This window comes from Palaemon carinicauda, chromosome 11 (genome assembly GCF_036898095.1).
Source record: "Palaemon carinicauda isolate YSFRI2023 chromosome 11, ASM3689809v2, whole genome shotgun sequence".
Lineage (NCBI taxonomy): Eukaryota > Metazoa > Arthropoda > Malacostraca > Decapoda > Palaemonidae > Palaemon > Palaemon carinicauda.
In genome coordinates this window covers 68,927,978-68,955,632 of record NC_090735.1, presented here as the reverse complement: position 1 = coordinate 68,955,632, position 27,655 = coordinate 68,927,978, and the positions used below count along the sequence as shown (strand labels likewise).

The 27,655-nt window shown below is 33.5% G+C and overlaps 2 protein-coding genes across 2 annotated transcripts in view; both read right to left on the bottom strand.

Moving 5' to 3' along the window:
- Window positions 1–9,877: 9,877 nt before the first annotated feature.
- Window positions 9,878–23,507, bottom strand: LOC137650054 (uncharacterized). The gene is made up of 7 exons (XM_068383088.1): window positions 22,870–23,507; window positions 15,224–15,414; window positions 14,200–14,387; window positions 13,326–13,508; window positions 11,568–12,945; window positions 11,207–11,351; window positions 9,878–10,421 (listed from the first exon to the last, which is right to left on the bottom strand). The coding sequence occupies exons 1-7, from the start codon at window positions 22,881–22,883 to the stop codon at window positions 10,256–10,258; spliced, it is 2,265 nt and encodes a 754-aa protein (XP_068239189.1). The 5' UTR covers window positions 22,884–23,507; the 3' UTR covers window positions 9,878–10,255.
- Window positions 23,508–25,060: 1,553 nt separating this feature from the next.
- LOC137650053 (uncharacterized) overlaps window positions 25,061–27,655 on the bottom strand; it is a 66,628-nt gene continuing 64,033 nt past the window's right edge. Inside the window, exons 21-22 of the mRNA XM_068383087.1 lie at window positions 27,507–27,602; window positions 25,061–25,593 (exon numbers count right to left, since the gene is read on the bottom strand). Of these exons, the coding sequence (XP_068239188.1) occupies window positions 25,316–25,593; window positions 27,507–27,602 (374 nt within the window). The 3' untranslated portion in view covers window positions 25,061–25,315. The remainder of the gene's footprint in view (window positions 25,594–27,506; window positions 27,603–27,655) is intronic.

The window sequence follows — 27,655 nt, the reverse complement described above, 5'->3', positions numbered from 1 at the left end:
TGATTTTGACTCTGTACTGGCAAAACAGTCAAATAATCTTAAGTATTGCACAAGTTGCTATAGAATAATTTATCAATAATTTTTTTCCTACATTTGCATAGAATTATTATTATTATTATTATTATTATTATTATTATTATTATTATTATTATTATTATTATATGCTGATTCTTCTCAGATATAAATGACTTGGATGTTCAAAATTAATTTCCCAGTAAACTCCATACACATTCTCTCCATTACAGACGCAATGCCTTCAGTGTACTTCACACGGTGTATTGTAGGCAGCCCTAATAAATATTTGCAGCGTCCCATCGAACCCTAGATTCACCCAATTTTTTTTCCATCTGGTTCTAATTCGTTCCTTTCTTTCTCTCTTTCATCCTGCATGCCTGTTTTCCAGTCTTTCAAATTTGGCTCTATGTGCAACTGCAGATTGTTCCTTCAGTTTTATCTCGGTGCTGAGTGGCCTCCCTGCCCCAGCTCTTGACCATATGGCCTGAATTCATTTGGTCATATGGCCTAAATTCATTGGACCTTATGGCCTAAATTCATTGGATCATTTAACTTAAATTCATTAGACCATATGACCTAAATTCATTGGACCGTATGGCCTAAATTCATAAGTACAATTATAAACAATGTACAATTAGCGCTGTACTACTGAGTAATGCATATTAATTCAAGATCTTTGAAGAACTACGGCATCTCGATGACATAGACTCTTTGAATTTCTAGTTGAAAGTCATTTGAGTTTCTTTTAATGACCACAAGAGTTCTAGATTGAATGGGCTATCATTTTCAAAGAGTATCGGTGGATTGGATACGATTGATAAACGATGTAGTTGACTCGAGAGTTGATCATATCAATCAATCAATGTAAGGTTAACGCAATCAACTCACCTCAGGTAGGGTACAAAGGAAGAGAAGAAGCGACAACTCTGTCGGAGAAGCGACGAATGCGACATTCCGTTTCCGGACTCTCCTTTTATGAATGGCCTGAGGAGTAACCTCCACTTCATCCCCCTCCTTCCCTCTCCCCTCCTCCTTACCCCGAAATGAGGAGGCGATTAGTTTCAATTGCTGCAAATTCTCTCTCGGTGGGATCACCTCCTCTGTACTTGGAGAGACGAGGTCGGATGGATTCAGAAAATCTGAAATAGTTTTTTTTTCTTTTATGTTGAAAGTTGATATTGAAAAAGAAATTCTGATTTGTAAATGACACAAGAGGGATTCCGTGGAAATATTTCAAATTAGAACATGTTAAGGGTAAATGACAATAAGTTGTTGCTCAGAATAAAAAAAAAAAAAAAAAAAAAAAAAAAAAAAAAAAAAAGGATGAAGCGTGATAATAGACATGAAGGAAAATCTCCATTATGAAAGTAGTATCTATGAATAATACCCTCAGTAGTTGCCAAACAATTTCTTTTGATGATATGCGTACGTTTTCATTACTATTATTAGTTCTAAAAACACGAACGAAGCAATTCTTTTTATCAATATTTAAGTTTCAGTGATAGGTGAAACATCCTTGGCCAAGAATGATATTGCTCTTTCGAGATGTATTTGCTCGTAAAGATTATTATTATTTTTTTTTCTTTTTTGGTAAAAAAGAAAATAAAATAAAAACTTTTTGCATATTACCATGGAGGACTCTAGCATTGCCTTCGACTTCTGAAAACATTTTTTTATTACTGAATATTTCTGGCGATCGTTTTCAGCAGAAAAGTTATACGTTTGGTCTATTGTTTTTTAACAGATATCATTATACATTTGGTATTCTTATTCTGTCATGACTGACCTGATAATGTATAGTCACAGATGACTTCCTATATCTCTCTCTTCTTCTTTTTCTTGTCTGGAGTATTTCTTATCTCCTTTGCTTGCAACAAACTTTGTCATCCTAGTTTCCTGATTGGCTGAACTGCAAACTTCATGAAAATTACAATATTCCCAATATTTTTTTGCAGTTTGAATTTTGTTTTGCTTAATGCGCGTTATTTTCTAAGTTTGTAAATGGATGAGGTAATCTTAAGCTGATTTTTGTTGTCTCTTAGAGAAGCTGATTATAGTTTTTCCTCTAATAATCGATTCGTTTTTATTTCATTTAATTTTTATTTTTTTAGTTTTTGCATATTAGCAGGCCACAAGGAGAGAGTGCTTAGTTTTTATGCCAAATAGATTATTCCTTTTTCCAGAAGTTATGTATACTATTTTTTTGCATTTTGGTTCTCCTTTGGGTCAATGCTTTCATTCTCAATCATTTTCAAAATGATTTTTTATAATCTGAAAAGCCATTTTGTAAAAATTACATTTTGAAATAAGACCACCTTTGTTATTGTCACTGATGCAAAATAAATCACGTTTTTACTCATTCAAAAATAGATTATTTCTACTGCCATCAAGTTCATTTGCCATCAAGTAAAAGTGTTTATGATATGTATTAAAAGTATTCCAAATGATTACTCCATCATGAAATATTAGTGTACAGCAAGGAATCATAATTGATACGCGGGGTGGAGGGGAGGGTTTGACTTTGTGAAACTGAATAAATTTCAGAAGCTAAGATTTCAACCGTCGATATCTTGATCAGAGTCAGTTCTCTGGTCCAGAGACAGAAGAGATCACCTTTCTTGAGAGAAAAAATTGGCTGTAATAATGTCGCGTCCAGGGACCAAGCATTTTTTCAATTACAACTAAGTGTGTGGCCTTTAACAACATCCCATGGGCTTTGCTTCTGCCTTAATGGGATGATTGAAATCTGTTTTGGAAACCAAAAGGAAACAACGAGAATACTTTACTTATTACTTTATTCTAAGAGGTGTTTTCAGGTCATATCGCTCTGAATAACATACAAGATCTGTCGTATACATTCTTAGGTCTTTAGAGTATCACACAGAGTATACCTTGTTAATAGTGAAATCCTCATTATGGAATCAGGTAGAAAACAAGTCTTCTGTTACCTTTAGAAAGCATTGATATCTTTTGTTTCATCGGCCGTTCCGCAAATTTTCGCTTCTTTATCTGAAACAATCTTGTAAGTAAAAAGTTTATGGAAACTATGGAAGGGGTTTTAGTATCCCATTAATGTGGGTTAGAGTATTGTATTAAAATGGGTTCCAAGGTTATACTGAAATGTATTCCAGTATTGCAGTGAAATTGGTTCCCGTGTTGTATTGAAATGGGTTCTAGTATTGTATCAAAATGGGTTCCAAAGTTATATTGAAATGCTTCCAGTAGTGCACTAAAATTGGTTCCTGTATTGTATTAAAATAGGTTCCAGTGTTATATTGAATGGATCCCAGTATTGCAGTGAAATTGATTGCTGTCTTGTATTTAAAAGGGTTCCAGTATTGCATTAAACTGGGTTCCATTATTATAATGAAATGGATTCCAGTATTGCACTGAAATTTGTTCCTATCTTATATTGAAAGGGGTTCCAGTATTGTAATAAAATAGGTTCCAGTTTTCTAATGAAATGGATTCCAGAATTGCACTGAAATTGGTTCCTGTCTTATATTGAAAAGGGTTCCAGTATTGTATTAAAATGGGTTCCAGTTTTCTAATGAAATGGATCCAGTATTGCACTAAAATGGGTTTCCAGTATTCTGATGAAATGGATTCCAGTATTGCACTAAAATTGGTTTCTGTATTGTATTGAAATGGGTTCCATTATTGTATTGGAATGAATTCCAGTATTGCGCTGAAATTATTGGTTTCTGTATTGTATTGAAAGGAATTCAAGTATTGTATTGAAACGGGTTCCTGTATTGTATTAAAATGGGTTCCAGTATTCTAAAGTAATGGATTCCAGTATTGCACTTTGGGATCCAGTCTTGTATTAAAATGGGTTCCAGTGATATATTGAAATGGTTTCAAGCATTTTATTAAAATGGGATTCCTGTATTGTACTGAAATGGATTCATATATTATATTGAAATGAATTCCAGTATTGCACTGAAATCGGTTCCAGTATCATATCAAAATGGGTTCCAGTATTATATTGAAATGGATTCAGGTATTATATTGAAATGAATTCCAGTATTGCACTGAAATCGGTTCCAGTATCATATCAAAATGGGTTCCAGTATTGTATTAAAATGGGTTCCAGTATTGTATTAAAATGGGTTCCAGTGTTCTATTGAAATGGTTTCCAGTATTTTATCAAAATGGAATTCCAGTATTGTACTGAAATGGATTCAAGTATTATTTTGAAATGAATTCCAGTATTGCACTGAAATCGGTTCCAGTATCATATCAAAATGGGTTCCAGTATTGTACTGAAATGGATTCAGGTATTATATTGAAAGGAATTCCAGTATTGCACTGAAATCGGTTCCAGTATCATATCAAAATGGGTTCCAGTATTGTACTGAAATGGATTCAGGTATTATATTGAAAGGAATTCCAGTATTGCACTGAAATCGGTTCCAGTATCATATCAAAATGGGTTCCAGTATTGTACTGAAATGGATTCAGGTATTATATTGAAAGGAATTCCAGTATTGCACTGAAATCGGTTCCAGTATCATATCAAAATGGGTTCCAGTATTGCACTGAAATTGGTTCCTATATTGTTTTGAAATGGGGTCCAGTATTCTATTAATAGGGGTTCCAGTTTTGTATTGAAATTTATTCCATTATTGCACTAAAATTTATTCCTGTATTGTATTAAAATGATCTCCAGTATTGTATTAAGATTTGTTCTGTTATTATATTGAAATGGAATCCATTATTGCACTGAAATTAGTTCCTGTATTGTATTAAAATGGGTTCCAGTATTGTATATAAATTTATTCCAGTATTGCACTGAAATTGGTTCCTGTATTGTATTGAAATGGGTTCTGGTATGGTATGAAAATGGGTCTAGTATTGAAATGGATTCCATACTGCACTGAAATTGGTTCCTGTATTGTATTGAAATGGGTTCCAGTATTGTATTAATATGGGGTTCATAGTTATATTGAAAAGGGTTTTAATATTGCATTGAACTTAGTTCCTGGATTGTATTAAAGTGGGTTCCAGTATTGTATTCAAATTTTTTCCAGTATTGCACTAATATTGATTCCTGTATTGTATTGAAATGGGTTCCAGTATTGTATAAAAATGGGTCCAGTATTGAAATGGATTCCAGTACTGTACTGAAATTGGTTCCTGTATTGTATTGAAATGGGTTCCAGTATTGTATTATTATGGGTTTCATAGTATATTGAAATGGGTTCTATTATTGCATTAAACTTAGTTCCTTGATTGTATTAAAATGGATTCCAGTATTGTATTTGAATGTATTCCAGTCTTGTATTGAAAGGGTTTCTAGTATTGCACTTAAATGGTTTCGTGTATTGTATTGAATTGGGTTCCAGTATTGTATCAATATGAGTTCCAGTGTTATATTAAATTGGATTCCAGTATTGCACTGAAAAGGTTCCAGTATTATATTGTAGTCGTTTCCAGTAATGTATTGAAATGGTTTCCAGTATTGTAATAAAATGGTGTCTAGTATTGCAATTAAATTTGTTCCTGTATTGTATTGAATTGGGTTCCAGTATTGTATTGACATGGGCTCCAGTATTATATTGAAATGAATTCCAGTATTGCACTGAAATTAGTTCCAGTATTGTCTTGAAATGGGTACCAGTATTGTATTAAAATGTTTTCCAGTATTATATTGAAATGGATTTCCCCATTGCGCTGAAATTGATTACTCCATTGTATTGAAATGTGATCCAGTATTGTATTAAGATGGGTTACAGTATCTTATTTAAATGAATTTTAGTACCTATCATATTAAAATGGATTACAGTATTGTATTGAAATTGATCTGTGTATTGTATTGGTGTGGATTCCAGTATTGTACTGAAATGGATTCCAAAATTATATTGAAATGGATTCCAGTATTGCATTGAAATTGGTTTCTGTATTGTCTTGAAATGGGCTCCAGTATTGTATTAAAGTAGGTTCCAGTATTGTATTGAAATAAATTCCAGTATTGCACTGGAATGGGTTTCAGTATTGTATTAAAAGGGGTTCCAATATTATATTGAAATTAATTTCAGTATCGCATTGAAATTGGTTCCTGTATTTTATCAAAATGGATTCCTGTACTGTATTGAAATGGGTTCCAGTATAGTATGGAAATGGATTCTAGTATTGCACCGAAATTGGTTCGTGCATTGTATTCAAATGGGGTCCAGTGTTGTATTTAAATTGATTCCATTATTGCACTGAAATTGGTTCCTGTATTGTATTAAAATTGGATCTATTACTATATTGAAGTGAATTCTAGTATTGCACTGATATGGGTTCCAGTAGTGGATTAAACAAATTCTAGTATTGCACTGTAAGTGTTTCCTTTGGTGTATTGAAATTGGTGCCAGTATTGTATTAAAATGGCTTCCAGCATTGTATTAAAATGAATTCCAGTATTGCACTGAAATTGATTCCAGTATTGTTTTGAAATGGGTTCCATATTGTATTAGAATGGGTTCCAGTATTATATTGAAATGTTTTCCACTATCGCATTGAAATTAGTTCCTGTATTTTATTGAAATAAATTCCAGTATTGCATCAAAATGAGTTCCAGTATTGTATCAAAATGGATTCCAGGGTTATATTGAAATGGATTCCATTATTGTGCTGAAATTGATTCCAGTACTGCATTGAAATGGGTTCCAGTATTCCATTAAAATTGGTTCCAGTGTTATATTAAAATGTGTTTTAGTATTGCATTTTGAATTGGTTCCTGTATTATATTGAATTGGGTTCCAGTATTGCATTGAAATTAATTTCAATATTGCACTGAAATGAGTTCCAGTATAGTATGAAGAGGAGTTCCAGGGTTATATTTAAATGTATTCCACTATTTCACTGTAATTGGTTCCTATATTGTATTGAAATGGGCTCCAGTATTGTATTAAAAAGGTTCCAGTATTGTTGAGAAATGAATTCCAGTATTACTCTGAAATGGGTTCCAGTATTGTATTGAATGGTTTACAGTTTTAGATTGAAATGGATTCAAGTATAGCATTGAAATTGGTTCCTATATTGTATCAAAGTGGATTCCAGTATTGTATTAAAATGGATTGTAGTATTGAACTGAAATTGGTTCCAGTTTTGTAATAAAACGGGCTCCACTATTGTATTGATGTGAATTCTAGTTTTGCACTGAAATGGGCTCCAGTGTTGTATTTAAATGGATTACAGTATTGCACTGAAATTATCTCCTGTATCGTTATAAAATGGGTTCCAGAATTGTATTAACGAGGGTTCCAGTATTATGTTGAAGGGAATTCCAGTATTGTATTGAAATGGATTATAGGATTGCACTGTAATTGGTTGTTTTATTGTATTAAAATGGGTTCTAGTATTGCACTGAAATTGGTTCCAGTATTTTATGGAAATGGGTTTCAGTATTGTATTGAAATGGGTTCCAGTATTTTATTAAAACGGATTCTAGTATTGTATTGAAATTGGTTCTTGTATTGTATTGAAATGTGTTCCAGCATTGTATTAAAATGGGTTCCAGTTTTATATTGGAATTGAATCATGTATTGCATTGTATTAAGTTCCAGTATTGTATTATAGTGAATTCCAGTATTACAGTGAAATGGGTTCCAGTATTGTATTGAAATTGGTTCCTCTATTGTAATAAAAAGAGTTCCGGTGTTGTATTGATGGGAATTTTATTATTACACTGAATTGGGTTCCAGTATTGTATTGAAATATTTTCCAGTATTGTAATAAAATGGGTTCCAGTATTATATTGAAATGAATTCCAGTATCGCATTGAAATTAGTTCCTGTATTGTATTGAAGTGGATTCTACTATTGTATTGAAATGGGTTCCAGTATTGTATCAAAATGAATTCCGTTATTGCACTGAAATGGGTTCCAGTATTGTATTGAAATGCTTTCTAGTATTGTATTAAAATGGGTTTCAGTATCATATTGAAATGAATTTTTGTATTGCACTGAAATTGGTTCCTTTATTGTATTGAAATGGGTTCCAGTATTGTATTAAAATGAGTTCCAGTATTATATTGAAATTGATTCTAGTATAGCACTTAAATTGGTTGCTGTATTGTTTTGAAATTGTTTCCAGTATTATATTAAAATGGGTTCCAATATTGTATTGAAGTGAATTCCAGTATTGCATTGAAATGGCTTCCAGTATTGTATGGCTCTACCTCTGTCAGTGGGGTAAAGACAGGGTTATATACAGAATTGAGTTTCATAAATACTAAGAATTTTCACAAGAGCTGTAGAGAAAAAGTACGAAAGATATCGAGACGTCGTCGAATTATTTATACCTTCACTCCTTACTGGCATGATAACATATCAGGACAAAAATTTGGGCATAAAGATAAAACTGCAGTTTTCTTTGCTCTTGTGTGCTAATGTAAAAAAATACTAAACCAAGAGGCCGTTACAGAGTGGGCAAGTGAAAATATTTCTAATAGAAAATATGGTAATTAGATAAACTTATTTGCTTGAAGAAAAAGTTGATCGAGAAATATAAAATCATATCTATTTCAGTAAACACCCAGTTTTATAAATGCTTACTATTTCTTTTCTCAAAATTTACAGGTAATATAAAAAAAACGGGTGAAGGTCTGAAAATATTGTATTCAACTAACAAAGTTCGAATATGTTGAAATAACTGAGGAGCCGATGCATAAATTAAAGTAGATATAGTAAGAACAGTTGAAATATACGATATAACTACATTCTAGAATCTAGTTGCTGTATTAACATTAACCTATTTAAGGATTTGAACCCACGACCACTGACTCAGCCAGCTATTGTTATTAAGTTGATATTGCAAGGTAATTAGGTGTAACAAAAATATATAATATGTGAAAAATTCTCGGAAGTAAAATCGTAAAATCTTACCGACCTGTGCGTCGTTACTTATCGCAGTGCTAGTCATAGTAGTAAATCTACGGTGCTGGTTATGTATGATTGGATTGTCCAAGAATTTGGGTTCAACGCTGTTGAGATTCGATACGAACGAATGGGAAAATGATTAGGAAAATATTGACTGAGAGTTTCAAGGGAGATTAAGGTCTAGGTAGAGAGGTTGGAACAGATGCAAAGAATATCAGGAAGGTAAACCCACCGTCGGGTTGTACCTGATCCATAGATAAACGCAAAGGAACAGAAGAAAACTGCAATATGTTGATCCATTTATTTACCGACAGCTTTTTCTGTTACTAACTTATTGCTTTTGTTATGGCTACATTATCAAATATATATATATATATATATATATATATATATATATATATATATATATATATATATATATATATATATATATATATATATATACAGTATATATATATATATATATATATATATATATATATGTATATTGTTACAGAAAAACAAATCCAAAATTGTGTTGAAATTTGAAAATTAATAAGGAAATTTCGATTTGTGAGGACATTTTTCCACAATGCATCACAGGATCCCACAGTCATTTCCACAGAGTCAGCAAGAAAAAGTAGCGTCCTTCAGGTTATCATCTCGAGTCCAACGTAGCTTACATCAAGAGGCTTACCAGCCTCCTCCTGAGGCTAATATACTGCTGCATTAGGGTTACAAACTATGCTGGTCCTCATATATGTGTATCTCCTTGAAGCAACGCGATGGCGTTGGGATCTGGCTACTCTTCCTTTCACTCTGCTGATAAAATGTATGGTCTGACAGGTGTGATGGACTTGAAGGTCGAGTCCTCAAGGTTGTCCTTTTGATACCAATCGCTTTGGAAAAAACATAACTGTATATATATATATATATATATATATATATATATATATATATATATATATATACATATGTATATATATATATATATATATATATATATATATATATATATATATATGTATATACATTTGGATATGTATATTTATCTGTGAACGTACAGTAACATGTCACGGTCTTGTGCCTCAGCTTTGCGACCACTACTACAAAACTATATTGATTTTTTACACATTGACTTTTTTATTCACACTCGTAGAAATACATTGATATTTGCAGAAGCCCCTTTTATCATGTTCCACTGATATCCCACGAACGTATGGCCATTCCACCATACTCCATGATGTTGAATATATTAAGTCACTCCTATCATTATGCTCCATTTCTGGCAAAATCTATTAAGAGATCCCCTTGCATCATGCTCCGCTGATGGCAAGTTTCTTGGACTGGTATGTTCTTTATGATGTTTAGGACTAAGAATAGTAATATACTTAAAATATTGATGATTGTCTCCTAGCCATTTTGTTCGATAATTTAGGTTTGTTCCAGTGAGGGAAACTCATTTTATGAGAAGCTTTAGGTGTTGGAGGTGGAGTGGAAGAGGGAGTGTTTCCAGGAGAGCTGCCTCGTGACCAGCTCCGACTACACTGGCGTACTCTGGAAAGGAAATTTTAGCATATAGAAATGAATTACTTATATATTGAATATAATAGAAAAAAAATTATATGACACAACGTCCTTCCCCAGTTTCTTTCAATTTACTGAGCTATTTCCCTAAGCCATTTGTTTAATGAGCAAAAAAAAAAAATAATCATATCAAGAAAAGTAGCAAATCTGGTGGAATCTGTTTTTCATGATAATTCAAGATTTGTCACATTACTTCCTGTAAACAAAGTTTTATCACAGCTGATGTTTTAACAGTAAGCACCATCAATATACATACAAGAAGATATTTTGACTCTTAAGTGTAAATAAATATCTTCCCTCACATCATACTGGATGAATAAAACAAATGTAAGCCGTCTTGCCATCCTATGTAATATACCATTGCAAAAGCCATGATTTTTTAACATAACATTTCGGTGACCAATAAATAAGATGATTTGGTTTGAAAACACTGCTTATCAAACAAAACTTTACCAAAATGTGAACTAAAATTTGGTGGTAATGTACAACCTTGATTAGAACATATTGATTTTCAATTTAGTCATTCTTACATTCATAAATAATCATTTAAGATATAACGGCAAACAAATTATACAACTGCAAAGGACCTCCTAACCTTTTGCTTATTCCTGTAATATTTATATATTGAAATAGAGGGATGATTATGAAGATTGAAATCCTTCTCATTGATATTTAACTTGCCTAATGGTTTTAAACAAAAGATATCGCAGTCAAATCTCCTATTTTGAAAATTATCAACTGACACTTAAACTTACAATCTCACTCCAGTATCAACAGCGAGTTCATTGAGATGTGTGACGAAAGCTTGTGGAAGAGTTGCCGCATTTGGAACGATACGACCATCAACCAATACACCAAGGTGTGCACGCCCCTCATAAGATGTTACACAAACTGACAGCACTGTAATTAGAATTTAAATCGTTACACAGTTTTGATAAATTTTGAAAGAGCAAATACAGAAATTCTACAGGTTGAAAAACTTACGTTATAAAATGAAAGAATAAATAGCTTGATTTATTTCTTGAATATGTAAACCCTCTTGAACTAGGTTTTTATTCATTCTATTATCATAATATGCAATGTAGATAATTTTCAATACTCATGTATTCTATTCACCTGATCCTGACTGAGGAGGTCTCCAGTAAAAGATATTTAGGAGTTCAAAACCCCAAATGCTCGTAGACTTTGAAGGTCCTGCAAGATTGGACAGTGCAATAGGGTAGCGCACTGACAAGGCCCGAAACACAGCTCCTAGAAGAGACTCTGGTAAAAAATAAACTACATTTCTGATGAGCCACACTGATGCTAGGTATCGCTCTGGATATTTGCGGATTTTTTCCATGGATCTTCTAACAATTTCCAAAGCAGAGGAAGCATCTGAAGCTCCTGTAGGAAGTGCTAGAGTTACCAGACCTGGTGTTTCTGTTTGTCCTCTGCTTCTGGCTCTGTGCTGTGAGTAAACAGGTACTGTGCAACATACTTCGTCAGGAACGGGCAGGCCAGTCACTCGCAGGTAGTCTCGAACTGCTCCTGAACACGCAGTCATTAAAATTTCACTTATGGTAGCTCCAGTGGCACCGCGCACACCTTTAGCAGTAATAAGTGGTGCAGGATCACTCCAGGCTAATGCCATTCCACCAGTACGGCCTAATCCTCGAGAGGAAAGTGTTCTTTGACGTCTCCCTACCCAACCCATCAAAGGTGTTACGCCATGTATGCTAAGGGCCTCTTCAAGTACCAGACGTGGTAAAGATACAAATGCACGTGTCATCCAATAAATCTCAACTAATGCATTCCTAACAATACTATATTCTTTGCTTGACAACAATTTTTTCATATAAGCTTGTACCATACTGACTAGTTCCCATATTGTCCATGGTAACTTTAGATTCCACAATAATATTCTCCACATCATAGGAAGTAAGCCAGACATAAAAGAGAAACAGTAACATGAGATGTATTCTGTATTAGAATATCTAATCAACCCTGCTATCAAGTAATTCAGATGGTCATGAGTGTTTCTCCATATGATAGAGAGAAACAAGGCTACTATGTAAAATTGTCGGGCAACATTCAAGTGAAATTTCTCTCCAGGAGTAGACTTGTATGCTACCTGAATGGATTCTTCCATAGCACTCCTCATTGGATTCACAATTGCAGCTTGACGTTTATGCCACCACTCACTGAACATTTGCCTTGACCTGTTAGCTGTTGTTCTTCCTAATGTTTTAACAGCCCTGGCAAAACGAATTGTTGATGCTGGAGCAGAGAGCAGGGTAAGGCCTCGGGTAGCTGGGTTTTGCCAAGGGTCTGGATATGCTGAGACTAACAGATTTGGGAGGTCCAACTGCATTGCTAAGAGATGGTGAGCCCGAGCCACAATCCACGTTTCTCCCTCCCCTTCAGTTCCCCCATCATTTATTGTCACAACATTAACACACCAAGGTGGTAAATCTTCTGGAAGCGGCTGGCTCACCACTTCACCCATGTATTCCTAAAAAGCAAAGAAAAACTTTATGTAGGCGATTATACCGATATCTGAAAGAAATATATCTAGCACACACTGAAGGATGTGTTGAATGATGTGATTGCATTATTCAAAGGTAAACAAGACTGGTTATACTACCAAAGATCAGGTTCAAACTATTCTAACAGGACGTACGTGTGGAATGTTATATCCATTCTTTGCTTATTTCCTGATGCGGAATTCTCTATCTTTGCCTATTCCCTAAATTAATTAGTCAACCCATTTATAAATAGCAGGATTTTCATCTCTCAGAAAGTTTAACAATGCATAATCCCAACAGCAACTGAACTTGATCAGGCTAGACAAGCCCTTCTTGGTTTCTTTTCCATAAAAAAGTGGCAGCTTACCTGAATGTTCCTTGTAGTGATGATTCTTCCTCGATAGTGTAAAGGTGCCATGACTACGTGCTGTGCTATATCGAAGTTTTCATGTCTGGCCCAGGCATAATACCCACAGACCATCTGCACTCGACGACAGAAATTTGGGTGGAGGATTTTGCCATCGCTCCCCTTCCGGTCCAGGATGTCTTCCTAAATGAGAGTTGAATATCAATATGTATATATGTATATATATATATATATATATATATATATATATATATATATATATATATATATATACATAATATATAGGTGTGTGTATACTGTGTATATATACAGTATATATATATATATATATATATACATATATATACACGCATATATATACATATGTGTATATATATATATATATATATATATATATATATATATATATATATACTGTATATATATATACATATATATATATATATATATATATATGTATATATATATATATATATATATATGTATATACTGTATATATATATATATATATATATATATATATATATATTTATATATATATATATATATATATATATATTATGTATATATACACACATATATATATATATATATATATATATATACATATCCATATGCGTATATATATATATATATATATATATATATTCATATGTATATATATATATGTACTGTATATATATATATATATATGCGTATATATATATATATATATATATATATATATATATATATATTCATATGTATATATATATATATATGTACTGTATATATATATATATATATATATATATATATATATAATCATTTATTTATATATGTACACAACGCACCGATTTTAGAATTATCGATAAAGATCAGTATTTATGCGCACCTGTATCTTTTGCCTGAGATAAGAAATGCTGGGTGTGCCAGATAAGCAGAAGAGCAACGTTTCGACACAACTCCGATTATCAGACCCATCCTCCATGACCGCCCTTACTGTGACGCCACTTAGTTCTTCGATGCCGTCGACCATCTTCAGAGCCCACCAACCCACACATAGGCGCCAGCATTTGATTCCTGGAAGCATTGGAAAGGATTTACATTTCAAATATCTTTCTGTAGTGCGTTCATATTAAGTTTCCCTTACTCCTTGATGATGCTGTACAGTTGGAGACAGGAATTCCTGGCACATCACTCCATGAAGAAGTGTACTTTGTCATACCTTCACTGTGCGTCGATTCTGTTTTATCCCCTCCCACCACCTTTTCCATCTTTCTATACTATGTGTTTGGTTACTCTTAGCGCAGTAAAGGTGTGACAAGGTGCACTTCCTCAGAGCAAGGTGTACCAGGAATTCCTGTGTCCAACTGTACCTGATATCTGAATCAGAAATCAAGGGTTTAAACTTTAAACGTTACCAGAAAGAAGTTTGATTTTCAACATCGTTGTAGATCGAGACAACAATACTGACCCAGGAAATACCAGCTACAGCTGGGGTCATTAATTCCAGTACACTTCACAGGAAACTGAGGAGACGTCTGACAGTTGAACATTGTAGCAGGTATCGCCGTGTTTAGCAAAAGAAAAACAGTTAACAACGCTGCCTGTAAAACAAAATGCCTGAGCATGTAAACACGTGATCAAAAGCCTTTTAATAATTTTACAATATGCTGCAATTTGCTTAATAGTAGCTTGAAGATTAATACGAATTCTTTTGATCATGTGCATCGAGGTTCAGAGACTTTGTTGTACAGAAAGCGTTGCTAACAGTTTCTCTTCAGCAAAATGCATTGTAACCTGCCACAATGTACAACTACCAGGCGTCTCCTCAGCTTCCCGTGAAGTGTACTGGAATTAATGAAGCACATTGTACCAAAAATAGCAAAAAAATACAAATACTGTATCTTCCTTACCTGTATACAAAAACAGAAGACCTGGCAAGAAGAAGATAAACACAACAAAGGCTGCTATCGTAGTGGCAAATTTGACCAGAGAAAGTTTGGCGTCCAGGACTCTCATCAGATGAGTCACGTGACCGTAAAGCCTCCCCGCTATTTCATACATTCGCCCGTCGCGGTGATGCGTCGAAGCTCGGCGATATTTCCTGTTAAATAACAGCAATAACTGTCAAGGTTTAAAGTTTATTTATTTACTGTCTCTGATGACTACCTTTGAAATACTGTGTTGTTTGGGTTATATTCAATTTGATGGGTTTTATCATTATCATAACTCCTCCGTAATTTCTAATTTGGTGTAAATAACCATGGCTACTGATATCAGTTTGCATGTTCATTAAAATATATCAGCATTTCTTTACGGTTTTGTGTAAAGTGATTAATTTACCAAACAATTTTTACTTGATTGTACCCTATAATAATAATAATAATAATAATAATAATAATAATAATAATAATAATAATAATAATTTCAATAAAAGCCATATACAGTTACAATGGAGGTACAGTGATGTTACACTTATGACATCAGTAAAAGAAAAAAAAAAAAAAAAAAGGTTATGCAATAACACCAGTGATTAGCAGGTTGAGCACAGAATTCTAAGGTCATGAGCGTATGTAATGTTCATTGTAAAAGATGATACCATTAATGTTGTTGACATTTATGTACTTCATCCAATAACGTGATGAAAGGCTTTGCGTATCGCCATGATCAGCAAAGCTATACTAGTCAAGGCCAACCATACTAGGTTGGTTTCCTAAGAGCCATCAGACTAAAATCTCCCACCATCACCAATCTGCAGTGACTAGCATGGTGATGAAAATGGCCAAACCCCAGACATGACTGAGGACAGTGGACTAGAAACGGCTGCATTTCTCCTTGCGCAATAACCCAGCCTGCCTCTTCAAACAATAATTGAGGAATGGAACTCTGCGTGACACCAAAATATGATCAGGCGTTTCTGGTGACGAATCAGGTGTCTGATTACGCCTCGTGGAGAGATTCATTTACCCATGATGGTAGTAAGACAGGGATTCGCTTGACTTTTGCTTGCAAGAATAGGTAATCTATCGACATACGTACAATAATTCTTTTATGTACTAGCGCCATTTCTTGCTAGTGAAAATGCTTCCTTTGACATTATGATTGCAGAAAACTAAAGTAGTTACTCTTGTAGATTCATACACTATCTACCACCATTGTTTTAAACTTCGCGTGAAACAGTGAATGGTTCATAATGACTTGGCATCACAAAATTTAACTGTTAATATATACAGTATATACACACACATTTTATATATATATATATATATATATATATATATATATTTATATATATATATATATATATATATATATATATATATATATATATATATATATATATATATATGTGTGTGTGTATGTATGTTTGTATGTATGTATATGAGAATCAAGCATTTGAATAACTTAACATTTGAGATAAGTCTGGGACTAATTTATTTAATTAAGTATGTTGTTTCTCATCCAGTTCGGCTCTTGGTACTGATAATATGTTTTTTTTTTTATTTACGTAACATTAGCTACATTACTTATTTGTTAAACACACATACATACACCCATTATTTATTCATTTACATATCACATGTAACATTACCTATTTGTTATATATATATATATATATATATATATATATATATATATATATATATATATATATATATATATATATACAGTACATATATATATATATATATATATATATATATATATATATATATATATATATATATATATATATATATATATCACGTTTTCTATCGTTGACTGCCATGTATATCTATTCTTGCAGTTCCTCCACCCCGTAAAATCTTATATATGAATAAGCAAAGGCGGTTTAGTACAGAGTCAATACGACGCTGGTACAGTACATGTTTGTCTCGCAGTGGCATTTAATCATGTCTTTTTTTCCTGATCCTTGAAGTGGCAACTTTCACCTGTATCGGAAGATATAATCTCTTGTTTGTTTGATTTATCAATCCTTATCAATGGCTGAGCTGAGAACGAATGATAACCTTTGATAAATATTTAAATTCATTAAGGAAAACACTGTTACTTTTGACTGTTATTGATACTAGTTATTTTCTTTGGAAAAATAACTCTCACCAGTGGATCATTAAAAGACAGGTTATTATTATTATTATTATTATCATTATTATTATATATGTATATATATATATATATATATATATATATATATATATATATATATATATATATATGTAATTTCTTTCCGATCACGCTCAGCATTGCCAGACATACTGTGGGGGGAAGGGATACCCCGAGAGGGTTGAATCTGTGTGCGTGTGTGTACATATTCATATGATAAATAGCCGTCATTTTTGACGAGTCTTGTTCACTAGTTTGATAGTAATTATGATAGCGATAAACTTTTATTAGTACGCTCATTCCATAACCTTCTAGATCTTTATTCTACACAAGAAACATTATCTTCAACACATTGCTCTTTCGCATGTGTAATGTTCCACTCACATTTATGTTCACATGGACCTTACATAAATGATTTTGCTGTTTTCCTTTCTATCACTTACCATCTTGTCAACTTAGCCTTCTATTTTCTTTTCTTCCTTCTAAGCACATAGATACAGCAGTTATCATTCAAGCGCACAAGCCTCCTCCCTATCAAATTATCAGCGCACAAACCCCCTATTTGTCAAGCTAGGACCAGGGAGAGCTAGGCAATGGCTTCTGATGATTCAGCAGGTAGAGCTACAGGCTCGCATAAACACCGCATCCCTAACTCAGAGGGACAGTGAGATTGTAGACATTACAAGAATCTATCAAGCTTGAGCGGGTCAAAATTATCTCTATGCTAACACCAGTTCATGGAATATTTTCAAATCTTAGTCTTCTGAGCGGGTCCTGGTCAACCGTGGCATTGTATATTTCAACTAGTGTTCTGTTGAAATTATATTTTTTACCAGTCTATGCTAATCTTCCTCATCCTTGCATTCTAAGACATCAATCCTTCTGTCTGTCATTTATTTTACATTTTGATTTATTTTTCTTCCATTTGTTCCATATATCATATTAATAATGTATATATATATATATATATATATATATATATATATATATATATATATATATATATATATATATATATATATATATATATATTTATATATATATATATATATATATATTTATATATATATACATAAATTAAAAACATCCATTGGTATATAATAGTATTTACCAGTACACTTTTGCACTAAACAAGTCACGCCAGTCAACATATTTCTACCATGGTCATGAAATATGAATACGAAATTCATGCTCCTGCCAGATTGCCACTTATACCATGGTTTATATAAGGCCTTACATATGTTTTATCCTAGTCCCATGTTTAACAACCACAATTTCTTTTTTTTTTTTTTTTGTCTAGTTTAAGGTTAATTTGGTGCTTGTTTGACTTATCTATCCTTTACCCAAAACTGCTCTCTGATAATCCCAGTGACACCTTACACCAATTGCTTGTTTTTTTTTTCTTCCTCTTCTTTTTAAGTAAATCAGATTTCATTCATTACAAATTAGTTTGCTTCAGTGATTTCTTCTCATTGGTAATAAGTTCTTTCCAAAATCAGATGAACAGAGACCGAATATTTTGATTTGCTTTGCTTTATAGCTATAAGATGGCAGCTTAAGAAAAAAATCCATACACATATACAGTATATGAAATCTCAAGCAGACTGAAATGGAATTTTGCATGATCTTTTAGGTTTGAATTGGTCACAATTGTATAATAGTGTTGATCCTGTAGTTCCTTTGAATGATAATCTAGTCAGCATAATTGATAGGCATATCCCTTTTCGTGTACTAAGGTACCGAGTGAAGGACAAACTATGGTTCAATGATGATTGTTGACGTGCTTATTTGGAGAAGCTGGAGGCCTATCATCTTTGGAAGGCTAACAGGTCAGATTTGATCTGGAATAACTATACTCAGCTTAAAGCTTTTGCTCAGAGAGTTTATGCTTCAACTGAAACTCTTTCTGGTACAGCCAAGGAGCATAAGTGGTGGACTACCCTTAAATCTGCTTTCTTTGGTGTAGATGCAACAGTTCCTCCTTTACTTAAATCAGATGGCTCTGTCACTCACTGTCCAAAGGAAAAGGCAACCCTTTTGGCAGATGTGTTTGACAGCAAGCAGAGTAATGAGAAACTCAAACTTCCTCATTCCTGGTTTCTGGAGGCTAAACTAACTAGCTTAGCTTTTCGATCTTTTGAAATTAGAGCTCTCTTGCTGGACCTTGGTGCTTATGGAGGTGTAGATCCAAATGGTATTTTTCCTTTTGTTTCTTAAAAAGACTGCAGATTTCTTAGCTCCAAAGTTATCTGTTATTTTGCGCAAGTTAGCAAGAAGAGGAGCTTTTAGCTCTTGTTGGAGAATTGGTAATGTTACTACACTATGTAAATATGTTTGTGGTAGCTCAAGTCCAACTGATTACCTCCCAATTTCCATAACTACCATATTATCTAAAGTTTTTGAACGTCTTTTGGCAAAACATCTTAATAGGTATGCTGAAGGTAATCATCTGTTCCCTAGTTTGCAATTTGGTTTTCGTAAAGGCCTTGGAGCATGTGATGCCCATCTTACAATCTCCAATGCTGTACAGAAATCCCTTGATTGTGGTCAGGAAGTTCATATGATTGGCCTTGATTTTAGTGCTGCCTTTGACCGTGTTAATCATGAGCCCCTTGTTTTCAAACTCAAACAGTTGGGAATGGGTGGGTCGTTTCTTAGCATCATTATTGAATTTTTAAGTAATTGATCGCAAAGAGATGTTGTTGATGGGCACCATAGTGAGTATAGAAATGTGATATCTGGTGTTCCTCAGGGTAGTGTTCTTGGCCCATTACTTTTCATTCTGTATACACATGACATGTGGTTTGGTTTAGAAAACAAGCTTGTTGTATATGCAGATGATGTTACTCTCTTTGCATCAATTCCATCTCCTGAATACAGATCTGAGGTTGCTGAATCCCTTAATAGAGATCTAACTAAAATTAGTGCATGGTGCAAATTATGGGGTATGAAGTTGAATCCTAACAAAACTCAAAGTACGATTGTAAGTAGGTCAAGGACCATGGCTCTTCAACATCTAGATCTCAGCATTGATAATGTTTCTTTAACTTTGTCTGACTCTTTTAAAATTTTAGGTGTGAATCTCGACAGCAAATTTACTTTCGAGAAACACATTAGGTCTGTGTCTTCTTCAAGTGCACAAAGAATTGGCTTATTGAGAAAGTCTTTCAATATTTTTGGTAATCAATCTATTCTGAAGAAGTGTTTTAATTCTTTCATTTTACCTTGTTTCAAGCATTGTTCTCCTGTCTGGTCTTCAGCTGCTGATTCTCATCTTAATATGTTGGACAGGAACTTACGGTCTATTGAATGTCTTATTCCTGATCTAGATATTAATCTCTGGCACCGTCGTTCAATTAGTTTATTATGCAGGTTGCATAAGATTTTTCATAATTCTGACCATCCTTTATATTCTGATCTTCCTGGAAAGTTCCATCCTGCTCTTAATGCTAGGTATGCAGTTAATTCTAATAGTCAGGCCTTCTCCATCATGAGGCTCAATACTGAAAAGTACCCTAGAAGTTTTATTCCAACTGTGACCAAGTTGTGGAATGATCTTCCTAATCGGGTAGTTGAGTCAGTAGAACTTCAAAAGTGCAAACTCGCAGGAAATGTTTTTATGTTGAACAGGCTTATATAAGTCCATTTATAGTTTATATATCAAATATCTATTTTGATATTGTTATTTTTTTAATATTTTATTTTGATTTTCATTATTTCTTATATCGTTTTTTCACTTCCTTATTTCCTTTCCTCACTGGGCTATTTTTCCCTGTTGGAGCCCTTGGGCTTATAGCATCTTGCTTTTCCAAGTAGGGTTGTAGCTTAGCTAGTAATAATAATAATAATAATAATAATAATAATAATAATAATAAAGTGATTTTCCATTCCTTTCGTTTTGCTGATTAAAGAAAGTTTATGGTAATTTATCGTTTACTGCAGATGTGTTGACAAATGGGACATTATTATGTCGTTTAGTAGAGCATTCTCTTATGGTTGTAGTAGGAAGATGGGGGAAACAATGAATATTCGTCGACGAGTTTATCAGATGGGCGACGTTAGAAAATCTTCACATAGCATTGTCATCATCATCATTTCCTCCTACTGTATACCTATTGACACAAAAGTCCTCGGTTAGATTTCGCCATTCGTCTCTATCTTGAGCTTTTAAAGCAACACTTCTCCATTCATCATCATCTACTTAACTCTTCATAGTCCTCAGTCATATAGGCCTGGGTCTTCCAACTCTTCTAGTGCCCTGTGGAGCCCAGTTCAACGTTTGATGAACTAATCTCTCTTGGGGAGTGCGAAGAGCATGCCCTAACCATTTCCATCTACCCCTCACCATGATCTTATCCACATATGGCACTCGAGTAAACTCTCTTATAGTTTCATTTGTAATCCTGTCTTGCATTGTAACTCCCAATATTCTTCTGAGGGCTTTGTTTTAAAATCTACTAAATCTGTTGGATTTTGTTTCATTGTCATACCATGACTCATTTCCATATAGTAACCGATCTAATTAAATTGATATATATCCGAATTTTAAATGTAATTTCAGGCAATTTTATGTCCCAATTTTACTTAACTAGCCATTGTCTGATTCGCTTTTTTCAATCTTTCATTCAACTCCAATTCTAAAGACCCTGCATTAGAGGTCATAGTTCCTAAATTTTCAAATTATTCTACCTCATTAATCCTTTCTCCTTCCAATGATATTTCATCTTCCATTGCATATTCCGTTCTCGTCATTTTTGTCTTTTTTCTATTCATCTTGAGCCCAACCTCATATGATCGCATAACGTCACTGACGTCTAGAACAATGATGTTTCTATACCTCTGGTTTTCCAGGTATCAGATGGGTATGATATGAAGAAATGTTGATCGGCTACTGAATATAATTAAAAAAAAAAATGGGTAGGGCATTCTGTGAAGTTTGAGAATTCGATTTAATAAATGTTTCCTTTACTGGAGTTTTCATTTAGATATACGTACCTAGTTAACACAGATAAATAGGTATCCTTTTGTTTGATTATGAGTTGTTCATAAGTATATATATATATATATATATATATATATATATATATATATATATATATATATATATATATATATATATATATATATATATATATATATATATATATATATATATATGTATATATATATATGCACATACATGTATGGAATATGTACACTGTATATATATATATATATATATATATATATATATATATATATATATATATATATATATATATATATATATATATTTAAGGTAAATTACACTTATTATCTATCTAGTTTCATAAACACTTACTGTATGCAATACTTAAATTTAGTATTAATGTTATACCTTTGTAAAGTTCAATACTAGTCTAAGAAAACAATCTGTAATAAGCTCTATGGCGTGCAGACAGTGCAATACAACAATAACTGCAACCAGAGTACTTACACTACTTGCTGCATACTGAAGACTGATTTTAGAAATCAACGAGAAGAAAAACTGTTATTCTAACGCCACTGGATGTGTATATTTCCCTTTTCTATATCAATTTAACACTGCCATTGCAAAGTGAAAATCCGAATGTTTGGACTGCGACAGCAGTGTGGTGATGCAATGCCCAAAAGCAAGATTGACCATTTTTTCCCCAAATATTTATGATCTTAATCGTATAGGGATGGGCTGAGTTGGAGATGTTGACGACGAAAGACCACGGTACAAGATGGACACCCACTTGTTTTCGTTGTTTTATTTGATTATTCTGGCTTCGCACGGATTCTTGGCTCCTAACCAGCCAGTTGGAATGTCCAATTCAATTCGAGATATTGACAGCTCATATTAACTTTTCTTAGAAATATGTTATTCCTTGTCACTCAACTTCTCTCTTTCTGCGTTGGAGAGAAGATTGCTTTGTTTACGTTTGTAATTGAGAAACGACGAGGCTGCTTCCTTCCTTCTTTTTCCCCCTGAAGCGAGTGGCGGCCAACCGCAAAGATCAGAGACTAGCGGTTGACAAGAAAGAGCAGGCACTACATCCGTGGTCACTGGTCGAACAACACTGTCCTGCCCGCAGAAGATATTACGTCTTAACCTGGTGTTTATCGTCAGCGAAGAAGGCTGACCATCGTTCGGCTGACCTCTTAGATAACCGATTAATCTCGCGATAAGACGGCACATTTGTTATTCACATTTTGTGGGTGTCAGGTGCCTATATGCAGGTTTATGTAATTCATCATGAAGCGTTGTCAAATATGTCTTTACTCTATTATGATAAGAAATTCTTACATAGTAATGAATATGATACAGTATACTCCTATTCCAACAATGCATAAGTATATCATCATTACATGTCAATGCACAATTTGATTTTTTTATTCTAGGCAAATAGGTGCCGATTTGCTTTTAAAGGGGTTAATGTAGTTATATAGAGTCTTCATTTACATATAAAGATAATGGCCTTCAATTGAAGCTACGTTACGTCACTGTCATATCATTTTTTTATCATGATTCTGAAATTGATGTTATCATCCCCAGTTGCTGAGAGAGCAAATTGATAATGTCAAAAGCCCCCGATATTTGTTCATTAAGAAGTGCATATATTCTTAACTGATCTTGATGGCAGATTCATTTGGAATACGTTTTCATGCTACAGTGTTACAATTTCATTCAATTTTTTGTAGATGTATTCTCGTATTGTTTATTTATGTATGATTAGACACCGGGGGTGAAAAACATTATGTTAATATACTTATGAGATAAATATTAATCGAATGATTTAAACATAGCGGGAATTAGTGGACATATATTCTGTTTAATATCGAAAGATTTCTCATATGTACACACACACACACATATATATATATATATATATATATATATATATATATATATATATATATATATATATATATATGTATGTATATATATATATATATATATATATATATATATATATATATATATATATACATATATATACTGTGTGTATATATATATATATATATATATATATATATATATATATATATATATATATACATATATATATATATACATACATACATAATGTGTATATAGATAGATAGATAGGTAGATGGATGGACATAATTGCGGGTATTTGTTCATATGTGTGTGTTTGAGTATATGCAGTTTTATTTAGTAAGAATGTACGATTAATTGAGATTTTATTGCGGTTCTCTTGATTAGGCGTCGTAGTTGGTTTCCGTTTCTTACCTTAGGATTGTTTGCCCTCAAGTTACTGTAGTTGTTTCTGGCCAGAACACAGCTTCATACGAAGTTTTTAGCCTCAGAGGACCTAATGGAAGAAGGTTTAGGAAATCGGAAAGAAAAAAAAACACTCAAGGAGATAATTACAAAGCATTTATGAATAAAGGGCAAATTACATAAGCAAGGGAAATTTTAAATACCCCCCTCTCTTTCTCTCTCTCTCTCTCTCTCTCTCTCTCTCTCTCTCTCTCTCTCTCTCTCTCTCTCTCTCTCTCTCTCTCTCTCTCTTAAACAATTTATTATAGTGTACGAAATGTTACATGCAGATAAACTATAAGCTCCAGATATTGGCACTTTTTGTTTGGATAAATCCATTCTTGGTTAAGGTAGGTATAGATAAACAATTTTATTAGGTTTTCGCTTAAGTTTATTTTTATTCAAGTCCAGTGATAAAAATTACGAGAAAACTATGAAATTGGTCAAAGTACAGGTCTAAAAGTTAGAAAATAATGTTAATGTCACAGGAAGAACATTTCGGGTAGGTATAATAACTATGGAGTAAAATGGTCAGAGGAAGCAATATAGTATATAAAAGGTTCTTGGCAGTTTTCTTTGAAGTAGGCCTACTAATTTAAGCAACCAATCCTACATTTTTTTCCCAACGATAACTCTACTGCGTATAACCAGTCAAGATGGCTACAATATTCTGCCAGCCTTTTTGCATTGCGTAATCCAAAGCCCGATATCCAGCGGCATCGCGTTGATGAGGGTCAAGTTCTTTGGTCAATAGCCAGCGGATAACACTCTCTCTGCCGTATTCAGCAGCCAAATGTAGAGAGGTTTTTCCCTCCTTCGTGAGTTCTCCCAGGTCACATTTTTCGCTCAGAAACTCTAAGATGTGGATGTGTCCTCCAACCGCTGCGAAATGCACGACCTTCCAGCCTTTCACTAGGAAAAGAAAAGAAAATAAATAGCAACTTATAAAATACTTTATTCTTTACCTCAAAATGCTCTGGTTTTAATAGCTCTGTGCGTAGAGCCATAGCCTCTGTACCATAGTCTTCCACTGTCTTAGGTTAGTCCTCCTTTGCCTGGGGGTACACTCAGTCACACTATATTATTTGTTTCCTTATTTCCTTACCTCATTGGGGTATTTTCCCTGTTGGAGCCTTTGGGCTTATAGCATCCGGGTTCTCCAACTAGGGTTGAAGCCTATCTAGTTATGATATTAAAGATAAGGACAAAGCGAAGACATAGTAAACGTTACTCGAGGGATTCACCACTCACGATGCCCAATTTGCCAGTTGCATCTTGCAAATTTGGATGGTTTGGGTGAGTTGTTCAGTGTTTGGCTTATATTTTGTACACCCTTGGATTGCTCTTGTCTACTGCCGATCAGATCATACTATTAACAAAAATTATTGCGGTAATCTGCTTTCTTGCACTATAGGTGGTAGAAATAGCTACTAATTTTACATCATAGAAAGACAGTTTTAGATCCATGCATGCCACCAATATCTTTTTTTTTCTTACAGTGTCTGGTACAAAAGGAATTCGCCTTTCACTTATCAAAAACTATTTGAGGTTGAGATTGCTATCTTTGTGCCTTTTTAAAATTTGTGAATGAAAATTCTACCCATATTAGATTAAAACAGTCCAAAGGAGGTTTAGCCAAGAATTTCTGAAAATTTATCTGGAACGCGCCCATTCTAAACTTGCCTGTATAGTTTTTACTACGTTTTCTGGGATGTTTATTGCCATTGGTAAAGATTCATGCATTTACTTTCGGAGATTCCCATGGCTCTGGAAACCATTGGAATTAGACAGCCTGGAACTCAATTTGGTGAAACTGCAAGTTTTTAACATTTATATTCAACTTAGCGAGAGTAGTTCCCAATTATATTGGGCCCTGAAAAATTCTTCATGCATTTAAGGACCAGTAAACTTTTATATTTGTTACTGACTTATTTTGAGTTTTGTTTTTTCTAACAATTCCTATGAATAATATATATTATTCTTATTTGTTAATGTATATCACATGGTTTCACAAAGCTCAGAACTACTGCTTCTATTTGTATGGGGTAAGCACGGTTGCCTTCTTTTTGAATGACTTTACTTTGGCTTTTAGGGTAGTCTGTAGCCCCGATCGGCTACCCTGCCTGGCATCGCTTAGTTCTACCATTCACCAACCTTCTTCCTCCCTGCAGTGAGGTGTCTTGGCGCGGTTAGGTCAACAGTTCGAGACGTGTGAGGTGTCTGTTATGTTTTTAAAAGGCGTTGGAGTGGCTTTGTTTGTGTGTGTATTAGTCTGTAACACCCATTTCTACAGAGTATCCTTAAGGTTTATTCCAGCTGTGGCCAAATTGTTGGATCATCTTGGTAAAATAACTGAACTGCAGAGACGTGAAAAGTTCAACCTCAGTATAGATACTTCTATATTGAGAAATAATTTTCGGTATTTCTCTTACAGTTTATTTATTTCTCTGTTTCTTTTGTACATTGGGCTGCCATCTCTATAGTGTCCCTTGGGCTTGTAACATTCTGCTTTTCCAGCTAAGATTGCACCTAAACTTTTAATGATAATGATGATATTTAAAGTAGTAGCAGTAGTAGTAAGCAACTCCGAAAAATGTGTAAAAATTAAGATAAAAAACAAGGACCCCTTATAAGATTGGGTAAAAGCTGAAGACAATGAAGAAAAATAAGAAAAAGTAATAGTAATAGTAGCTAGACTGAACTTACAAATTAGACGGTAGAATTATCGACAGCTCTATTATAATGTCGAATGGAATGTAGGAATATAAATTGCAAAGAGAAAGAGATATAGATATATATTATAAAGATTCTAATACTGAACTTACAATGAGCTTCGGCGTCAAGGTCAGATCCGTAGATGTGTAGCACATTCAGCAGGTCAAGGCGTCCATTCAATGTTGCTATGTGCAATGCTGTCCTCCCTAAATCAGATAAGAAATAGTTTTTTTATGGTTAAGGGCACAAAATATATATA